This window comes from Podarcis melisellensis, assembly GCF_964234715.1.
Source record: "Podarcis melisellensis genome assembly, chromosome: 11".
NCBI classification, from domain to species: Eukaryota; Metazoa; Chordata; class Lepidosauria; order Squamata; family Lacertidae; genus Podarcis; species Podarcis melisellensis.
The window spans coordinates 50,168,884-50,190,711 of record NC_138543.1 but is presented as its reverse complement, the minus strand read 5'-3'; the positions used below and the strand labels follow the sequence as shown (position 1 = coordinate 50,190,711).

Genomic DNA, 21,828 nt, shown 5'->3' with positions numbered 1-21,828 from the left:
TAAGGAAAGATAAACTTTCAAGTTACTCTATTCCAGGCACTTCAGACTGCAACACTGGCTGGACTGAAATTAACTTGTTCCTCCTGGCTATTTTATAATTCTTTCAGAGGTTTGATGTGCTGATTCCGTGTGCAATCAGGTTAGTTTTAGAAGTCCATTCTACTTTTGCACCAATTGGTTTTCGCTAAATGAAACATTTGTTATACTAAATTCTGCACAGCAAATATTACTACTGAAAGAAGAAATGTTTATAACTACATTTGTAAATTAAAGCAAATATAATATTTGCATTTTCTGTTTTACTTCAGAATGTGTTGTTGTTTTCTAAAGGGGGGGGGAGATTACAGCCCAAGTGCAAGAATGTAGATTCTCTTCCGATCCCCTTCAGAATGATTTCTCAACTGCCTTTACCACAATTCCAAAATTCAAGCATTCCAGGAAAAATATGGCTTTCACTGAGGCTAAATTGAAAAGGGGATTTAAATGGAAAATTTTGGGGATGTTCCTACTCTCCAGCAGTAACAATACCAGGTGTCAGCATTGTTCTTGCTCCTTGGTGACAGTTTGTAGTCCAATGGATCAGCAGAGGAGATTCCAGCTCATGCTCCTAATCCCCTTTTTATACAACCTGGTTGTATTTCAGTATCAGATACTATGAAAAAGCAACACAAAGTGGGCAGAGTACTTTTGTAGTTGCAATCTGAGTAGAGTGGTTTATAAAATTAATGCAGATTAGCCAGGGCCATCTTGGATATGTAGATTTTTGAGAGCTTACAGGATGTGAATAGCAAGGTTTCTCACAAAACAAATAAGAAGAATTGGGCTTGCATATTCTGCCTCATATCTCATGACCTATGATGATAGAAACTTTTTCTTTCTTTCAAAAAATGAAAGCAGGGAATCTGGAGGTTATGGTTCATCTGGGTAAACTAACCTCTTGACCCACCCCCAGTGGATGCCCATGAAGATCCTGAAGATTTTAAGAGCTGCTGTACAGATAGTGCTGAACTAGGTGGACAACTGACAAGCGGTTCTTTATAGCAACGGAAGTGATGATACCACAATATTGCTAAAAACTTTTATATTAGCATTGGCTTTCCTTGCAGTTCCTCAACTAGACATTATTATTTTCATATTATTGTCTGAATGAGTTGTATTTTATATATTTAATTCATATTGTTTTATAAGATCTTTATGCTGTCTTTACGACTCAATACGTTCTTTGCTTAAGCATGATATAAATGTGCATAACAGCACCACATTGAACAGAAAGAAACACATTTGCCTGTCAGAATGGGGTGAAATTATCACGGAGAAAGAATTTTGAAGTGTAGACAATGATGCTACTTTAGACTTTAAAGACCCCGAAACATTCTTTTGCTTGGTTCAAACCTTGTGGTATCTTGGAAAACACAGTGCTTTAAAGTGGGAGGCATAAACCAACTGCACCAGTCAGATGAGTGTTGGGCTTTTTTTCTTTTTTTGAGGGGTGGGGAATGCAACTGTTCTAATCTCCTCCAACTGTCATAAGAATTAGTAATTTTGATACTACTAAGATGTATTTCCTGAGTCTATTGCTTACTGCCAATAGGAATGAATGTGTGAGCATTGTAATATGAGAAGGAGAGACAGCTTCACCTCATCTACATAATGCACTTGAATGTCAAACTTGACAGCTGGAGTAATGGCTTGCAAAATAGTAAGCTGGAAGATCCTAAAGTGCTTTGAAGACTGCAGTTAGGAGCATAGTGTCAAAGAGAGAGGATATCTCCAGCTCTTTAAAATGTCCTTAACTTGAAGGTTCAGGTATCATCTCTTTAACCTTGGCAAAACACCACAACTGGTCATCCCTTTGAAAGCTGGAGTGTGTCCACAAAATATGTAAGCTATGTGTAAAAGAAAATACAAGCAATTATATCCAAGTTAGGAATAGTGAGGGGTTCTATAGAACAAGCAGACAAAGGGGTAATTTGCATCTAGTAACTAGCACAAATAGGGGAAAACTAACAGAACAAGACTACTTTTCCCCCTTAAATACCACAATTGTCCAGAAATCTGAACTGGCCAAAAGGTCAGGCTACAGGGGATTATTCCCAGTAGACCTTTTGGCTCCCACAGGATCATGTCTCTCCAAACAGAATTTTCAGCTCTAACGCAGAAGTGTTTATATTACTGCTAAGAAGATTCAATGACAGAGACACCTAGTTCTGGTTTCTGTTCCACTGTTCCCCCACCCGCCACCCCATCATTTCTATCTATTAATATTGATTCTCCTTGCTGTTTTTATCATAGTATGTGTACTTCATATTGATCTTAAGTCACCTTGGATATTTCATTGCAAGGCAGGATATAAATATTGTTAGCAAATAAAGCAAATATTTAACCTCCTTGAGGAACAACAGCAAGAGTTGGGGAGCCATTCCAAAATGTGTCTGGGACATAAATGAGAGACACTTCCATATACAGGCTACACAGTCTACGGAGCTGGCTTGACCACTACACAAGTCAAATGTGGGATCTCAAGTCCAAAGGCTTAATGAAACCCCCTCCAGGCCTCAATCTGGACCTCAGAACTTTCCTCAAGCCCCACACCCTTTCTCCTCACTGGCCTTGCTTCACACCCGGACTGGGTTTTTGCCTGGCTGGAATGTGTCCTTGAACTCTCGTATTTTAATTTATTAAACGTATTTTAATTTATTAAATCGTATTTTAATTTATTAATTTTATTTTGTTATACCTGTTTTGCTGTATGATGTATTGAATATGGGCCTATGGTCGTAATAAACTATCTATTCTGTCCTTGAACTCTGATAGTGCCTTCTTCAATCTCTGGATCATAGAATCATAGAATTATAGAGTTGGAAAAGTGGAAGATACTGGGTGTGGGGTGTGTGTATGGGTCCTGTGTTGAAACTAGCCAACTGTACAAAGGTAAAATCTGCATTTATTGTTCCACCCGCTTTCCCTCCTCCTGGTACTAGCTCCACCCTCAATTGATATGTGGCCCATAGAAGAACTGCCTTCAAGGGAATATGGCCCTTGGACTATAAAGGTTTCCACATCAGAAGGAGGTTGATAGGCAGAAACTTGGGATAATACACTACCACACCATACTGAAAAACCATATAACTTGGGGGGGGAAAGATGGCGAAGCCCTAGAACAGTTGCTAGGAAATACCTTTGAGCCACGGACATGCATGCACCTATCTTTCAAGTAGAATAGACACGGTAGCTTACATCAAAACAGCAATAACATTACTGTAAAACTCATGAAAACCAGATCCATCTCTCGGCTATAGCCAAAGCATCCCAATAGATGCTGAAGAACAGTTCTCACTTCTCTTACTGCCACAGAGACATCATGGGAAATGGCTCTAAAGGTGTGCTACACATGTAGCTGAATAAGTTATAGCTTTGGGGGGGGGGCTTTGGGGTTGAGTGTTACATATGGATGAGACAAAAAAAAAAAGCAAGATAGACAATTATTTCCAAACAATGCCTTTAGGGGAAAGTATAACGGGATTCCCTATGCCCAGCAGACATGGCCCTGTGGTACCGGAAAGGTGGAGGATATGGTACATTGCCTTTTGCACTGTTCCTTGTATAGAGCTCTCAAAGCCTGGGTTTTTTTAGGGGAGACCTTCTGAGAGCAAGAGCTGGTTGGACCCTGATGGATATTATTTCTGATCTGTTGGCAGACCACAATAAAATCATTGCAAACAAGGTTGCCATCTATGTGGTAGCAGCTCAAAAAAAAACAAAAAACACTACAATCTTCTAATGATGTCTACAAAGAGGACCACCTGCAATAGTATTTTGATGCTGCTGTTAATCTCAGTTTGTATTGATAATTATTAGTGGTATAATTAGTGGTATGTTTTGTCCCTACTTCCCTAGTGTTTCTCCTAGCAGGAGTGTAGATACGCTACCAATCTGTGATTGTAGCTACTTGCATTATTCCCATGCTTTGTAACGGCCATTGTGTCACAAACAAATAAAATTGCTCAAAGGCAATTATTATTCCCTCTAGAACCTTTTTAGTCTGGGTGTAGAAGAATAAACGCAGATAAATGAACTTTAACTATTTTGTACTAATTGCATTATACAATGGCTCTATCTATCGATATTTTTATTTATGCTTTAATAACCATCTATATACACCTTATATAATCATAATAATGGTATCAAGACTAAGGCAAAATATTGTGCTTGGAAATCTCCTAGAATGCAAGATGCCCAGAGTGTGTCTTACATATTTTGTGCCTGTTAAGTAGAAACATCTGGAAAGCCATCTACGACAAATGAAAAGTCAACCGCTACCAAAAACACAGCTTACAGACCAGAGATAACTTACAGCAATGGAACAAGGGCTGATAGCAACAAGCAAGGCAAAGAAGAAGTCATTTTAATGAAGTTCCCTGCTCCCTCTTAGCAGGAACAGAGCAGTTGTCAAATTCAACCATGGGATCAGATAAGAATCTTTAAAAAAGCAATTCGGGGAAGATGATGCTCTGTAACCAAATTTGCATGTACATTTTCCTAAGCAATCAGGTGTAAAACTCACATTTAGATTTTAAATTTACATACACAGTACGTCTGGTGAGGAAGAGAAAAAAGATTAGATATACTTACCCTGGATGGACTAGGATGTCCTCCGTTCCCCCAGGACCCTGAGCTAGTTCTGTCTTCTACATCTAGGGACAAAAAAGTTCTTTAGGCTTTATTGCAATAATTCTTTCCTTTTGTATAGGCACTTTTAAATTAATGTTTCAAATTAATCTCCTGTTGCCTTTAATTAAGAACCAGGCACAGGGCTACTACAATGATAGTGGCTTCTGACCCAACCACTTAAATTAACTCATTTAAATTCACAGCAGAAATGAACTGGACCCTCAGGAACCGGAGGGTTTGCACATAAAAATTATTCTAGTCACTCAGTCTTTCAGGAGACATTTAAGAAGTGTCTGGAAGTCACTGGCTAAAGTTGAAACCTAGCGCAAAACCACACAGGCTCAAGGATAAAACTGACAATGCTACGTAGCAAATAAAGCATACTCTTCCTATATAAAAGTTATTTTGTATAACTGCAAGAAATATCCCTTCATGAATCACTTTCAATGAATTGATTTGGAGAGCATCCCTCATAAAAGAAAAAAGAAAAACTTGCAGGGTGAGGAATCCTGTGTTTCAATGAACCAAATTGCTGAATTGGGACACTAATGAACTTAAATTTCAGCTTGGCCATGAATTCACCAGATGCATTTTTCAGGGTTGCCAACTCTTTAAATAAATAAATTTTAAAATCCCAATACCTGGAGGGGGCACAGTGTTTGGGTGGGTGGAACCTAGGAGTCAAATCATCCACAAAAGCAATCAATTCACTCAGGCAGCCTTCCTCAACTTGATGTACTCCAGAAGTTTTGGAATACTATTCCCATCAACGCTGGCAGTTGGGCAAATTGTCCGATTCTGATGAGGATTGGGAGTTCAAAAATGTCTTAGCAGCAACAGGTTGGGGAAGGCTAAACTAAGATGCACACTGTACAGAATTTCTAAAGAGGTCACCGAGTGGAGAGGGGAAGTCCAGCTGTTGTCTTTTCCTGGTCAGTTGGCAAATTCAACTGATTGAAACTCTTCAGGGTGGCTTTCTGAAACTCGAAAACTTTTTTGGAAACTTTCTAACATGGTTTCAGGTTTGGGGGGTTAACAACGATGGGAATAAAATATTCCAGTGCCTGGGAAGTACTCTTGAGAAGGTTTAGCTCAAAATGCGAGCTGTACTGTTGATCTGTCATTTCCTTTTAAATTAGAATATTAAGACTGTTGTTAAAGAGATTTCCAAGATTTATTTCTGCCAATGCAAAGACACAGTTTGTAGCATGAACCAAGGAGGTTAAAAACTTTGCATTCTGTCCTTCATTCCTGATTTATGACTCTCAGAAAATCACCTTTTGGGAAGTGGAAGGTATAGCATTCACCTCGCAAAGGTGCTGCAAGGCTTAACTAATTACATATGCTAAACTGCTATTAAGACCTTTTTGATGAAAAAGGTTATAGGAATTTTTAATTATTGCTCTACAAGTACATGCTTCTCCTTGACAAAAATGGAAGAGGGTACAGAAACGTTTGTTTCCCCGGAAAATTGCACCTCTCGTGCTTATTTCATTGGAGGAGGCTTCTAATGCAAAGCTACTCTTTTTGTAAATAAAATAAAGAGAGGAAGTGAGGAAGGGAAGAATTGGGGGGGGGGGGAGTACACAATATGTTTCCACATGAGTTATTTTCATTACAGCTTGCTCTGTTGTCTAATTTTATTGACTTAGGCCACCTGAGAAGGGAGGCAGAATGGCTGCTTCCAATTGTACCTTGAATGCAACCTGGTGTTCCTTGTGGATAGTCAGAGACAGTGCATCATGTGCCTCAGGGTACATTGTGGCAGTTCTGAGGTTGTGTCAGGGCCCAAGAGAAGAAACAGAAGTCCCTCAACTCTACTGTTTAAGGCAGAGTCCATTACGTGCTTTGTGGCATACTAAAGCGCGTTGGAGTATGCTTGCCTGACTGCTCATTAAAAATGTGTTGAGAATCTCCTGTGACTATTCTAGTTAGGCAGACGTCCAGCAAAGCAATTAAGAGCAAGCTTAATTTTAAGCATAACTATAAAGTTCTAGTGAATTATTTTTTCCCAGTGATATTTAATATCAAATCATAACATATGAAGAACAGCATACCAAAGCAGGCAAAGAGAAAACATCCTATCCCTAAATGTGTGTGTTAGATGCATTGTACTGGAGCCAAGAGCACAACTCCTCCCAGCTGCATTGTGCTACTAGTAGTTTAAAGGGGCTCTACATTGTTTTGAAATAATTTTAAACTGCCAGAATGAGGTTTTGTGATGAGAATTTAAGGAAAGCCCTGCTGCATCATACCAAAGGCCTGTCTTGTCCAGACAGACAGACAGTAGCCAACCAGATGACCCTGGTAGCCTGAAAACCAGACACAAGTACAAGGGTACTCTTCTGTCTGTGACCCTCAACATTACCACCTCTGATCAAGGATGTAATATCCTTTAACAGCCATACCTCTATCAATTTGTCGAATACCCTTTCAAAGCTGTCCATGTCAGTGAACATCACTACATCTTGCACAGCTTAACTATGTGCTTTGAAATAGTACTTTCTTTTGTCTGTCACTTTGTTCTGCTTCGTTGGATGACCCTGAGTTAGATTATTATGAAAAGTCACTTGGGGCTTAACCAGGCAAGACGACAGAGACCCATGATCTGGATTTCCTGGGTGTCTCTTAAAATTTTAGCAAACTGTCGTTATGAGGGGGGAAGGGGATTTGGATTGGGCCCTCAGCACCCAGGAGGGGGATGTAACCCTTTCCCCATTTTCTTGAGTAAAGCTTACCATTCCCTGACAAGTAGATACTGAATACAATTCTTCCTCACGATATGGCTGTTTTCATAAAACATAGGGATGGCTTCAGACCTGCATAAATGGAACCAGAATCCAGAGACCCAGAATGCAGCAGGAGCTTCCCACTGGAGGAAGGGGACAGGGTGGTGATTTTCACCAATTCCTCATTCCCTCTGCAACCTGCAGGGCTGCCTTTCACACTGTTCCAGAGGGTCTCTCACAGAAAGCTGCAGAAGAATTGAGGAATCAGGGGAAATGGATGAAGCGCCTTCAGCATCAGAACTATGCTGAGCACAAGTCATGACCTAACCTATAGTTAGACTATGGAATTTTCTCCCACAATAAGTAGTAGTAGTAGTACTAGTAGTAGTAGCAGTAGTAGTAGCAGTAGTAGTAGTAGTATACCACCCTTCATCCGAAGATCACAGAGAGATTTACAATGTAAAAATACAAAACAAGATTACAAAATACATAATAAAAACAAAGACAACCCAACCCAAAAATCCACAACACATTTTAAAAGGGCATCAGATGTCACAGGCCTGACACCTGTGCTTTCGCCTGGCACCCAAAAAGTGTTTAATAATGAAGGCACCAGCTGAACCTCCCTGGGGAAAGCAGTCAACAAACAGGGAATCACTATTGTTCTTGTGTTGCCACCCTCCAGAACTTTTGCAAAGAAGGCACATGAAGAAGGGCCTCCGTTTATGATTGCAAGGTCAAGGTTGGGTCATATGAAGAGAAGCAGTCCCAAATGTATTGTGATCCTGGTAGAAATGGCCACCAGTTCACATGACTTGAAAAGAGGATTGGACAAATTAATGGAGAATAAGACTGTCAATGGCTATGTTATATCTCCACTCTCAAAGTCTTTATGCCTCTGCTTAACAGCTACTAGGTGGAGAGAACGCAGTTGCACTCAGGTCCTGTTTCCCAAGTGCGTCTGGTTGACCACTGAAAACAAAAATGATGGACTGCATGGGTCTCTGGCCTGATCAAGCAGGGCTCTTCCTAGGCTCTCAATTTTTGGAAGGAAGGAACTGAGAAGATACCGGATGAACAAGACAATCTTGTTATCTGATGAATAGCCACAATTTGTCAACTGAATGCAACGGAATGGTGCTTCCCCCAGCAATGTGCACTGCTAAAAAATAGTTGGCATCCGTTCCTTGGATACTGTTTTGAGTGCTTAAATCAAGAAGCAGAAATATAAAACCAGACGTCCAGTGTAGTCATTCTCACGGAACATTACTGAATGCTTCCACACTATTAAAACCACATACTTCCTCTTTAAATAACTGGAATAACTTTCCAGGTGAGAGCAAGCCATTAATTTATCATAAAGGCATGCTAGAGCATTATCCGCCATCACATTCATTATGGATTACTATTAATTCTATTACTTGAAACAATAGATTTAATCTGATTGAACAAAAAGGCATGTAGAAAAGATTAACAAAAGCCAAGCACTTAAATTACATGTAGAATATGAATTGGGTTTGCACGTGCAGTTATGAAGCCTCGGCATCTGCGCTGCGTATCTGTGACCTAGCTGGATGAGCAAAGAAAGTGTTTGCCTCCACCTTGATCTGTCCCCCTCCCCTTGCATGTTAACATGTTTGTTAATGTTATATTTCTCCGCATCACAATTCCTAATATCTCAATGAAACATTAAAGTGCTAATAACACAAGACATTCCAGGTAAATATTTAATTACATTCTTTAAAATATGTGCATCATTTAAATGACAGATCAGATCAACCATTGCATTCAGTTAATTAGGCAGAGCTTTTTAAAATCACGGGTGTTATGCAACTGATTATTAACTCTTTTGGATTCTGATTCAAGGCACATCCAAACCATAGATGAAACTGAATGGCTTTTCAACAGACTTTTTCAGCACATTTTGGCTTCACAGTCTCTGATCCATTCTGAACGCTGAAATCACGTGCCCAGGAGAAATCAATCATTAGCCTAAGTGAAAATCGTACATATCTGAATACAGGATCATAGCCTAAATTATGATACATGGCATCATTTATGAATGTCCAGCTACTTATTCCTAAACTTGCAATTTTGTTTCAGGTAGGTAGCTGTGTTGGTCTGACGCAGTCGAAATACATAAAAAAAAACCTGTCCAGTAGCACCTTAGAGACCAACAAAGTTTGTTCTGGGCATAAGCTTTCATGTACATGCACACAAAAGCTTATACCCAGAACAAACTTAGTTGGTCTCTAAGGTGCTACTGGACTTTTTTTTAATTGCAATTTTGTGTCTCCCTTCCCATTCTTTCTTTCCCCGAAATTCCAGCTCCTCCACAAAAGTTTAAACAATAATATAAGCTGGTCATGTCACAGCTGTGCCAAATTTCAGTAAATGAGGGGTATCCATCTTCCACTCAGCCAATGGGGTTTCTCTTTCTTCTCCTCCCTCCTGCAGCCCTCCTTCGTGCCCCCAGTCTGCCACAGAGGTTCCTCAATGCTCAAGAGCAAATTTTGTGAGTGCTCCAGGTGCTGGACAGAGAAGAAGAGTATGGGAATGTTATTTTACATGAGCAGAAGTCTATTACACAGGCAGATGGACACTGTTGGATGTCACCCAAAGTTTATGACTTGAGTGGGGGAAATGTCATGTATGATGTAAATATTTCAGCAGCAATGATCCTGTAGCATACCCCCATCAGTAAAATGTGTGTTTGTGTGTGTGTACAGAAAGGTTATAGAAATCAATATTGATATGATTGTAGATATTATTTATTGTGACTACTGCAAATATGTGTGATCCTCTTGTGAATTCCAAAGTGTTTTCAGATGCATTAGAACTTTGCAACAGCCATTCCCACATTTTACTACAAATGCTCCCTCATCAAAATTCAACAGAGAACCTAAGAGGGTGGCCAGTCATGAACTTTATATGTGAATTGACTTTACTAGTATAACCAAGAGCTGACTCTTTCTCTTCCTAATAACTTATCTGATTGAAATGCACATCTCCACTTAACTCTCCCAAGACACAAATACCCTAATCATGTGCAAATTTATTAGCAAACAAAGTTCGGATTGCTGCCAAACAGTGTGATCCACAAGACATTTAAACAAACATACTTTAATTTAATCCACTGTGGTCACTTGAAGTCAACGGGACTCAAAAGATGATGATTCACAGCTGAGTGCTTGACCTGTTGCCAATAAAAAGCATTGCATAAAGCATAAAATTTTGATCTCTGGTGTTTGATCTGTGATATGCCATTGCCATGTGCAAATCACTGCTTAGTGCTATTGTTATTCAAATTCCAAACTTGTTTATGTGAACAAGCTGCAGGCATAAACCTACATCTAACACTGCTTTGGCTACTTTAGCCATGGAAAATTCATTCAGTATCCTTAAACTGTGTGTAGAATGGAGGTAGCTAATTCTAGATCTTTAGGACGGTATCCAACTAAATTATTAATTGTATTTAGGAGCTTCACAAAATGACATCTGTAAGTGCAATACAACTTTCCCCTCCTTTTTCATCCAACCCTCCAGAGCAGATCTTGGGTAACATGTGGGACAGGAGAGAGAGGGGAAGTCCCACTGTAATTGTGGAGTCATTCCACATTCACAAGGATACAACCCTCAGACTTTCTTGCACTAATATTTTTCTCTGCTAATTAACTCCCCTCTATTTTTACCCAAATGTCACATAATACATGCAGAACTTCACTTTAGCCTAACCTATGCTAAACATTTGGCTACTTTCATTCATAACATGATAATGGATGCCCAGTGGCTTGGTGTGGGGCGTGCAGGGGGGGCCAGCCGCACCGGGCGCAACATCTGGGGGTTAGGGGCGCAAATCCACAGGTTAGGGGGCGCAAATCCACGGGTTAGGGGGTGCAAATTACTTGCCTTGCCCCGGGTGCTAACAACCCACGCTACGCCACTGTGGATGCCTATACCCTAAAATTTGGATGTAATGATTCTAACCCAGGTTAAACACCTTTCAGCTTATATTATTCCCATTGCTGCTCCTAAGTTCTAAGATGTCTGTAGTGGCATGTAAAAGTCTTCTTTACCACGAAATATTCCAGAAGCTGTGACGAGAACTTCCCCCCTACAGACTTCTCCACAACAATGCATGTCAGTGATACCTCAAGGCTAAATTACAGCAATGTGTCCTACTCGAATACGAACATCATGAATCTAGATGAAAAGACATCTACAGAGTGAACAGATAAACATTCCTGCAATAGCAGCATTCTCTCTCTTTTTCTGAAAAGGGCCAAAAACATGATAGAATCCAACTCAGATATGCCTCTGAATGTTGTGTGTCATGTTGATTTCACCCTTCAGTTGAGACCATCAGCCTGAAAACCTACAATTTCTACCTGGGGGGAAAATGCACCTGTTTTACTTCTGTGTCCTGCAGTGGCATCCATGCGTGCAGATCCTATAGTCACCGATTCCTAAACATTCAAAGTGATAACTGTATGAATTTAACTGGAAAATCAAAACAGCAGTGCAAACTACAGCAAAAGGAAACTGTATGTAGAACTAGGGAAAATCAGACGTGAATGTTCAGTATTGCTCATATACGGCCCCCCAAACCTGAGGCTTATTATGCAATTCTTTATCTACAGGTGGAGACCATTTCACGGGGGGGTTTCATTCCCAGACCCCCATGCACACACAGGCAGGGGGCATATAAGCATGCCCCACCCCGTTCTGCCCCCATTCCGCCTTCTTCTAGGTCCGAAAAGATCCACATGTCGGCGATTGTGTATCAACTAGATGTGCCTAAAATGGTTGTCACTCATGTGCCTTTAACAGGCAGAATGGAAATGCAAGTATCACCCATAACTACATTTCTGATTTCAAACTGGGCCAGGACATGAAGAAGTTTCAACTTAGGCTTTCCTTAGATTTATGGTTTGATCTGTTTGTATCAGGGCTGGTTAAAATTCAGTCTTACTTGATCTCTATGCCCCCAGGATCTACTAGAACAGGCATAAGCAACCTTCGGCCCTCCAAATGTTTTGGACTACAATTCCCATCATCCCTGACCACTGGTCCTGTTAACTAGGGATCATGGGAGTTGTAGGCCAAAACATCTGGAGGGCCGAAGGTTGCCTATGTCTGTACTAGAATCCCCAGGATCTACTAGTATTTGTTAAACCTGCTACGAAATAACATCAAACAAAGCTGTGTTCAGTGAACCTATGCATAACTAGTGTCTTTTGGGATTAGAATAAGATCCACTTTAAATTCAACATCGTATGCAAGAATCACAGCAACCAGTAACAATTAGGTGGTCCACTATTGAATGATCCACCAGTGAACCGTCATCTCTACATTCTGCCCATACTTGATTTAAATCATTTATAGGCTGTTGGATCACTCATGCAACAAAGTGAGCTGACCTACTTCTGGTGGCTCTCTAATGAGAGATGATGAGGGCAGGAACTGGTATCTGAATGGTGCCCTAAGAGACTTAAAACAGTTCATTCTAGTAGAGGAAACACCATTTGCATTGTGATTGCAAAACACCATTGGCTGGTATCAACACTACTGGAAGCCAGAACAAGGACTCCTCTGCTAGCGTAATGGGGGAATTCCCCTCTCCTCCCCCAAGCCTGCTCCCAATCTGCTCTGGGGGGTTGGAAAAACCCACAGAACAACATACAGGGTGGGGTGTGTGAGGTGGGAATAGTTCCATCTAGCAAGCAGAAATGTGTGCATTGTTTGAGCAACCGTATTAGTGTGATGATGAATTCCATCCATGAGGGTTTTCTCATATTCCTGCCAGAGATCTGAAATCTATATACAAAAAGGGCGTTGCTGCACACATGATGCAGGTATTTTTAATTGCTCCTTAGTGCACAGCTGATCACCATGAGAATCAGGCCATTCTCACTTCTTCTCCGTGCATAGATGGAATACATCAAGTATGCTCCCTACTTGGCTGAACCACCATATACATCACAAGAGGTGGACATGAACATGTCCTGGGACTCCTGCATAGCAAAAGAAGAACTGTGGAATTCCCTGTACCCAAATCTGCTAAAAGTAAAAATTTCTTCTGAAAAATCAGGATTTTGAAGATCTCTTTATTTATCTGTTTTTCTTGGGGGATGTATTAAATTTCTGTTACAATATGTAAATTACTGAGTTAAGAAGGGATGGGGACAGAAACAAACAAATACAACCTGATGGAAGAATTAAGAACACGTACAATATACCTACCCACCCATGTCAGCAAAGCCAGGGGATCATAGTGCCAAAGTTCTCTCATGACATCACTGAAAGCTCTTTGCCATCAAGCTATTTTAATTTCAGCTTTACAATATTCAGGTCTTTCTAGCATATTAAGGTTTTACTCAGTGATCTGAAAAATGGCAAGCAATCACTCCTGTGTATTATCTTCGTAGGTCGTGCCTAAGCTTTCAGCCAATTTTCTTTGTATTTAGACTTAAATGTGCAAACCGCACTATATTAGTCTGCAAAGCATCAATGAGAAGGCTTAATTAAGTAACACTGACAGATAAATCCATTTCTTTTTCAGTAATCAAATCAAAGCAGGTTGACATAACACAGAAACTTAATACAGTTATTCCCTTGTAATTGGAAAAAGGCCCTTTACTTCTCATTAAAGTAATCTTCTGGGTATTGGCATAATAAGACATCTCAGGGCTTTAATATTACCCTATAAAAGTCTCAAGATACAGACTCCCTTAAGCAAACATGCAAGATTATCTAATTCCTTCATCACAGTGGAACATGTCGGTCCTATTGTTTCAAAATTGTTAATTCTTTATCTCATCTATAGTCCAAAAAGAATACATCAGTATATAAAAAAATGAAGACACAAATGCTACTCTTGAAATGATTTCAAAACTGAATGATGAGCTATTACTAAAATTAGAGGATTTTTTTTTGTTTAGAATTTATGAAATACTTGTACAAATTGGTTACAAAGATATTGGGCAAACCTAACTTTACTACTATAGGTTTCCTTGCTTTGAAACTTTTTTTAAAAAAAACAACAACAACTTGAAAGCTTTCCATTATAAGTTCATTTTGAGCTTTTGAATCATGCCTGAAGCCTGGGTTCTTGATTGAGCAGTCACTAGGAGAGGTACAAGAGGTTGAGGAAAAGGAAATCGCAAAAAAATTACACCAGGGAAATTTTTTATGGTTGCTACCTAAAATCTCAACAGAAAAAGGCCTAAACATATCCTCAAACCCTCGGTTCCATGCTTTTCAATTTTAGAAATTGTTCCTAATCTATTTGATTCTCACAACCACTGTTAAGATAAACCCGAGAAACAATGTCTTGCCCATGGTTGTTTGATAAGCAGGTTGTTTTTACCTGAATATTCTACCCCATGCTTCATTGATCAAGTAATTTAGAAGATCACTCCAACATCAAAATATTTGTATCAGCCAGTCAATTACTTGCTTTATCTATTGCCTTCTACGGGCTTTGACTTAAAGCTGAACTCTTCTAAATTGTAATTAATTGCAATGAAGAATGTAGCTTGGATCCTAAGCTCAACCTCCATGAAAAGAAAGCAGCTTCCATTCACAGATGAAAAGTTCTACTCACGAAACAAATCTTTACATGAGTGCAACTCTCCTTCTAGAAGATGACTACAAGAAACTAAAAATGTGGTAAGGTGTTCGACCGTATGGCTGTTAAGTCATCTGTTTTAAAACAAATATAAGGGACCTTTTCTTTTCCTATCAGGCATTCTAATGTGTGGCAAAAGTTGAGAACCTTACAAAATGGTAACAGTTCTGCACTTTTCCCACATGGCTGCATGGTTATAATAGTCTGCATTAGTGGTCTATGAATGACTATGTTGCATGCATATGCAATTTCCTCAAGCTATAGAATTTCATGGGAAGGAATCTTCTTAGAGAAGAGCTTGTTTTCCCTGCAGAATTACAATACCGGGTGTTGATTACCTTTGAAATAACGAAATCCTTGCTGTTTTTGTAAAAGAAAATCTCACTAAAGTTTTGGTATTTGAAGTCTGTTTTTTTCTGTAGCAAGAAAGCCCATAGTATGCAATCTCTAAACACATGTAAGTTCATGTTTTTTGTGATTAGGTTTATCGGATATTAATCTTAACACATTCTCATTTGGATTGCTCCCTAATTTATTTCTTCATTTCAAGATCACCCTCAGCATTTTTGTCAGGGGGCAACAGTATGTCCCCAGTACTAAATTACTTTTAAAAAAAATCTTTTAGATGTTTATCGTCTAGGTTCCGGCCTTTTTCTGTGCTTTAAAACCAGGGTTTCAAAACTGGTTAAAGAGCAAGTTACTTGGCTTTCAAAAACCAATTCCTGGTTTATTAAATTACGTATATGGCTGCATTGCAGTCAATCGATTCAGATTTCTGTCAAAGTTTCCAACCTCACCAACACAGTCTTCTGTGTTGTCCTCTTTCATCACAAGTTGTGATCACACATTGAAGAAGCAGGCAAGCACCACTGATTTCTTCATGGGATAAGTGTCTGCATTCACCCAGAGTTCTCCCTTCATTTATCTCAACTTCTCACTTATATACCTGAAATGGGACGGGCCATATGAGATGCAAAAAAGGAAAACTTTGCCCAAAGCTTCCATTGCTATGGTACCTCTAGTTACGGACTCGATCTGTTCCAGGATGCCGTTTGCACCCCAAAAAGTCAGTAACTAGAGCATCACTTCTGCGCATGCGCACAGCACGATAAGAGCACTTCTGCGCATGTGTGAAGAGCCTAGAACACTTCTGCACACGCACATGTGGCAAAACCCGGAAGTATACTCTTCGGGGTTTGCCGCGTTCGCAAGCCGAAAAGACGCAACATGAACCTAACGCAACACGAGGTGTGACTGTACTATTTGGTTCACAAAAGAATAGGTGGAACCAATGATAGTGGCCCTTCAGATATCGCAGTTAAAAATACGTCCTTTGTGAAAAATGATAAACGAGCATAGACCCCCCCAATACCACTAAACCATGTTCCATTCCAGAACTTTTTGTAAGTGAATCCACCACCTCACCTTGGTGGGGGAAGGAATAAGGTGTCTTGTCATCAGCATATCCACAGAATTCGTTTCCTGCTATGAAATTAAATAGCTGAGAGGCTCGTGTAAGCTTTTCGTTATTAAGTTTTAATCAATTGGACCACATTCTGGACTATGATTGCACCTTACACCAAAGGGAGGTATGCTTTCCATCTACCCATGTTCATCAAGGTCCCCAGGTGGCTAATCATGTGTGAGCGAGTAAGCTTGTTTCCATTTGAAAGGCTCCAGAAGAGTGCATGTCCCACGTGTGGCTTCCTTGCTCCTTGAGGAGCAAACCCTCAATTTGGAATGCTACCAAGATGCCTTCTCTGTGCAGAGAACTGCTGCTGCTGTTATTGCTATCATGTGAGAAGCGTTGGGGAAGATGCCAGCACTAAGGGGGAATGAAGTGGACCGGAAACACAGCTGACCTGCCATGAAACAAAGGTAGGAGAAATTTGGATTAGCACCGATGTGTGAGGATATAGCTATGTGCTGCAGGTTGTGCAATATTTCAAATAGTAGGAAGCTCCCAAATCCTGAAAGCTCTCAGTATATAACAACAACAACAACAACAACAACAACAACAACAACAACAATTTATTATTTATACCCCGCCCATCTGGCTGGGCTTCCCCAGCCACTCTGGGGCGGCTTCCAATAAAATATTAAAATACACTATTGGATCAAACATTAAAAGCTTCCCTAAACAGGGCGGCCTTCAGATGTCTTCTAAAAGTCTGGTAGTTGTTCTCTTTGCCATCTGGTGGGAGGGCATTCCACAGGGCGGGTGCGACTACCAAGAAGGCCCTCTGTCTGGTTCCCTATAACTTGGCTTCTTGGAGTGAGGGAACCACCAGAAGGCCCTTGGCGCTGGACCTCAATGTCCGGGCAGAATGATGGGGGTGGAGATGCTCCTTCAGATATACTGGAACGAGGCTGTTTAGGGCTTTAAAGGTCAGCACCAACACTTTGAATTGTGCTCGGAAACGTACTGGGAGCCAATGTAGGTCTTTCAAAACCAATGTTATGTGGTCTTGGCAGCCGTTCCCAGTCACCAGTCTAGTTGCCGCATTCTGGATTAGTTGTAGTTTTCGGGTCACCTTCAAAGGTAGCCCCACATAGAGCGCATTGCAGTAGTCCAAGCGAGAGATAACCAGAGCATGCACCACTCTGGCAAGGCAGTCCACAGGCAGATAGGGTCTCAGCCTGCATACCAGGTGGAGCTGGTAAACAGCTGCCCTGGACACAGAATTGACCTGCGTCTCCATGGACAGCTGTGAGTCCAAATTCCCAGGCTGCTCACCTGGTCCTTCAGGGGCACAGTTACCCCATTCAGGACCAGGGAGTCCTCCACACCCACCCGCCTCCTGTCCCCCCAAAACAGTACTTCTGTCTTGTCAGAATTCAACCTCAATCTGTTAGCTGCCATTCATCCTCCAACTGCCTCCAGGAACTTCCCCGCTTTCACTGGTTCTGATTTGAAAGAGAGGTAGAGCTGGGTATCATCCGCATATTGATGGACACCCAGCCCAAACCCGCTGATGATCTCTCCCAGCAGCTGCATGTAGATGCTGAAAAGCATGGAGGAGAGGACAGAACCCTGAGGCACCCCACAAGTGAGAGCCCAGGGGTCTGAACACTCATCCCCCCCCCACCACTTTCTGAACCCGGCCCAGGAGGAAGGAGCAGAACCACTGTATGACAGTGCCCCCAGCTCCCAGCCCCTCAAGACTGTCCAGAAGGATGTTATGGTCGATGGTATCAAACGCCACTGAGAGATCCAGCAGAACTAGGAACCAGCTCTCACCTTTGTCCCTAGTCTGCCAGAGATCATCAATCATATAGCTTTCAACAGGAGAATTACTAAAATAGACAAATTATTTCAAATGCATGATGGCTCGTTCCTTCAAAGAAACAACCACAACCATCTTTAAGCGTTAAATGATTCAGAGAAATAGTTAACTGAGGAAGAGAAAAACCAAGTTCTTAACAGAAGCTTCTCTTGTCTGTGAGTAGCCCGGTTTATCAGAGGGCAAGGAGGTACAAATCACATTAACAGCAGCAAGTTCAGTGTGCACAGTAGAACTTGAAAAAGAAAATCAGGTCTGATATAAAATATACGGTAGTGGTGTGGAACTGGTCAACCTTCAGATGTCGCTGGACTACAACTCTCATCATCTCTGGCCACTGGCCACAAAGCAGGCCCTAATCTTAATTGTGTTATGAGGTTCCTATTAGTACCTCAGAGGAACTGGAAGAGTTTGCTAAGTTGCACAAGAACAATAAAATCTAACCAGGCTTTACTCAGGCAGATGTGGAGCTGGCCCTGGGTCTGCGTGATGGTGGGTATTTTATTATTCAATATTAATTAATAATAATACCACAAAGGAGACCTTTAAGATGTTCAATGGGGGGGGGGGTCCAGAGACAACTTGAACCCAATGAACTTATTCTCCTTCTGCAGAAGTGTGGGTGGAAGTACTTACTGGGCTGGACCAAGGCATTTCGCTGGGTGAGGCAGAGCAGAAAACTGCATTTTTCCTCTGCCTGAAGCCAAAGTGCATATATACCAGGAGTCAGCAACCTTTCTTAGCTGTGGGCTGGTCCATTGTCCCTCAGACCATGTGGTGGGCTGGAGTATATATATATATTTTGGGGGGGGGGGATGAACAAATTCCTATGCCCCACAAATAACCCAGAGAAGCATTTTAAATAAAAGCACACATTCTACTCATGTAAAAACAGGCTGATTCCCGGACCGATTGGGCCGCATCCAGGCCCCGGGCCTTAGGTTGCCTACCCCTGATATATACTATTGGTGTAGGGAGTGTTAGGGGAGGGGCATTGTTTAGACCACATCAGTAATGCTGAGAGTGGGGTATTGTCATCCGGGCAACCCAGGACCTCCATACACACTGCCAAGGCTTGCTCCCCATTGAGTTCACATTGGTACTGCTAACACAAGGGTTTGATTTCACCCCCAGAGGCACACTCCATTGTATCTCGAGACAAGTGAATGCCAACAACAATGGTTGTGCTTATTTTAAATACAGTAAGCATGTTCTTATTTAAAATAACTAACTTTTAACAATATGCTTTTATATTTTTCTGCTGTGTTTTATTTTATAGATGTTCAGAGTTACCGCTGTTTAAATTAGTTTAAAAAGAAAGGGTAACGTGTGTGTGTGTGTGTGTGTGTGTGTGTGTGTTGAAGGGACTGATGGGACTGATGGAAGCCCAACATTCCCTGATGTACAGGAATGATAAGCTCTGGAAAACCGTCTGCTCTAGTTCACACATGCATGGATGGATGGATGTCAGTTGCAGTACAACCCCACTCAGAAGCAAGTCCCACTGAGTCTAATGAGACTTTAGTGAGTTTAAGGTTGCAGACTTAATTATTCCTACTCCTATCACCTTGGAAATACTCAACTGAACCTGTGGTTTGTTTTCTTTGAAAAGTATAGCAGGTGCAGAGAGTAAGATCAGGTGATATGAAATCTCTGTCTGTGGTGATTAATGTGAGGGGACTTTTACACACATAGATATCATAACATGATACTAAAATCCCTGAGAAATGAATGGTATGTGTGAAATTAGACCTCTGGGGCACAGTGACTTGGATGGATAAGGCATTAAACACAATATCCATTGCTGATATCCTAGAGTTAATGACATGCTAGGCTTTTCTGCCCTTCTCTCAAGCTGTTGACCAAAATCTCTTTTAAGGAAATTCCCTTCCCTGCAGAATAAAGTTGGCAATATTACTAGAACTGATTTATTCACAGTGAACACTTGTCCCATATTCACACATGTACACATAGGTAATTTAAAAGTATAACTTTTCACAACTGTCAGTTCCATATGAGCCATGCCAAATTTATAAAGCACAAATGCTCTGAGCTTTATCTTTTAAAGTCCACAGAAGAAAGTATAAATCTGAGTTGCCAAGTAAAGTTTAAAATAACAACAGCCACCCAGTCTTGAATGTCACAACAAGAAACCTACCTAAATTTAATTCTGGCAAGAATAGGGAAGCAATGATAGGGTGCGAGTTTTCTAAGGGAACTGTTGCAGCGATGCTGAAGTTTAGATTTTGTGAACAAAGCTAGACTTGCATCAACGATCCTTCAAAACAAGCAGTAAATCTCGACAGGCAACATAACTTCAGACCTGCCCTCCAGTATCTCAAGGAAAAGTCCCCACCCTCCACACAAAAAACTGCAAGCTTAAATTTCCTAACTGGAAATGGCGGGCAATAAACTCAAACCTAAAACTCATGTGTTCCACCACACACCAACAATAAGGCTCAAAAAGGTTTAATAAACAGGAGGTAGCTATATAAATTGTAAACAAAATTTCACTGCAATATGTATCCCTTCCAAATAACCTCCACATTGAAGTATATATAAAGGCAAGATGTGAAATATCAAAAGCATACTTTCTCCTTGGTAAAATAATTTATTACTAGTATGCTTAAAGAGCAAGGTGCAAATCTATGAGTTATACAAATAAGTTGAACCACCTACTGCATATATAGAATATACAGAGATTGCCTCAATTAGTAGCTTTTGATAACATAACACATCAGGACTGTCACCTCTCTTCCTGTGCTTTCCTATTTTTCACCCAAACAGAAAGAAGAGTCTCTGGATATCACTCATGGTTGTGTCTGGGAGTCTCAACACATCATGTCTGCTGAACAATTTAGCTTGCATCCAGTTTTGACTGAGTGTGTCTAGAGCAGGATTTCACAATTTGGTGCCTTTCAGATGCATTGCACTACAACTCGTGGACATCCCTGACCAATGGTCATTCTGGCTGAGGCTGACAGCAGTTGATAGTTCAAAAACATCTGAGGGAGGCACCAGCTTGGGGAAAGCTAGAATGCAATCTGGCCCAGTTTTCTGGCTTGCAGATGCAGATGAGGTGCTTGGAAGGGTGTTGGCTATATCATGTTTGTTAAACTATTGTCCTTTATGGCGAATCATATCTTGCAAAGGGGGATTAATTGTCTGTGTTCGGTTCTGACCATCTTGAAATAAGTGCATGTGCAATTGCTCCTTAAAAAATGCTCCCTGCACCAGTCACAAATCTTGAAAGAGATGCTTGAGTTGGGTGATGATGTGCAATTCCAGATTCTCTTCAAAAGCAATGATTAGCTGGTTCCATTTCAATCATGCCTGGGTTGGGTCCACAAATTATCTTGGTCAGTCTTCATAGATTATCTATACTGGGAAGGTGACAGGGAGAGTGTGTCTCTGTTAATTCTATTGGACCTCTTAGTGACTTTTGATAACATCAACCATGGTATTCTTGTGGTTAGGCTTCATCGCGAAGTGATATGGTGGTTTCACCCCTACC

At 40.8% G+C, this 21,828-nt stretch overlaps 1 protein-coding gene across 15 annotated transcripts in view; it reads right to left on the bottom strand.

The window, feature by feature from the left end:
• The window catches only part of TCF4 (transcription factor 4), a 335,303-nt gene that overhangs the window by 223,789 nt on the left and 89,686 nt on the right, over window positions 1-21,828 (bottom strand). For all 15 annotated transcript variants that reach the window (XR_014172702.1, XM_081929733.1, XM_081929732.1 and 12 more), the window contains one exon: window positions 4,633-4,694. Coding sequence is in view for 14 of the 15 variants with exons in the window: in XM_081929733.1 (XP_081785859.1) it covers window positions 4,633-4,694 (62 nt within the window). In the remaining variant the exon portion in view is untranslated. The remainder of the gene's footprint in view (window positions 1-4,632; window positions 4,695-21,828) is intronic.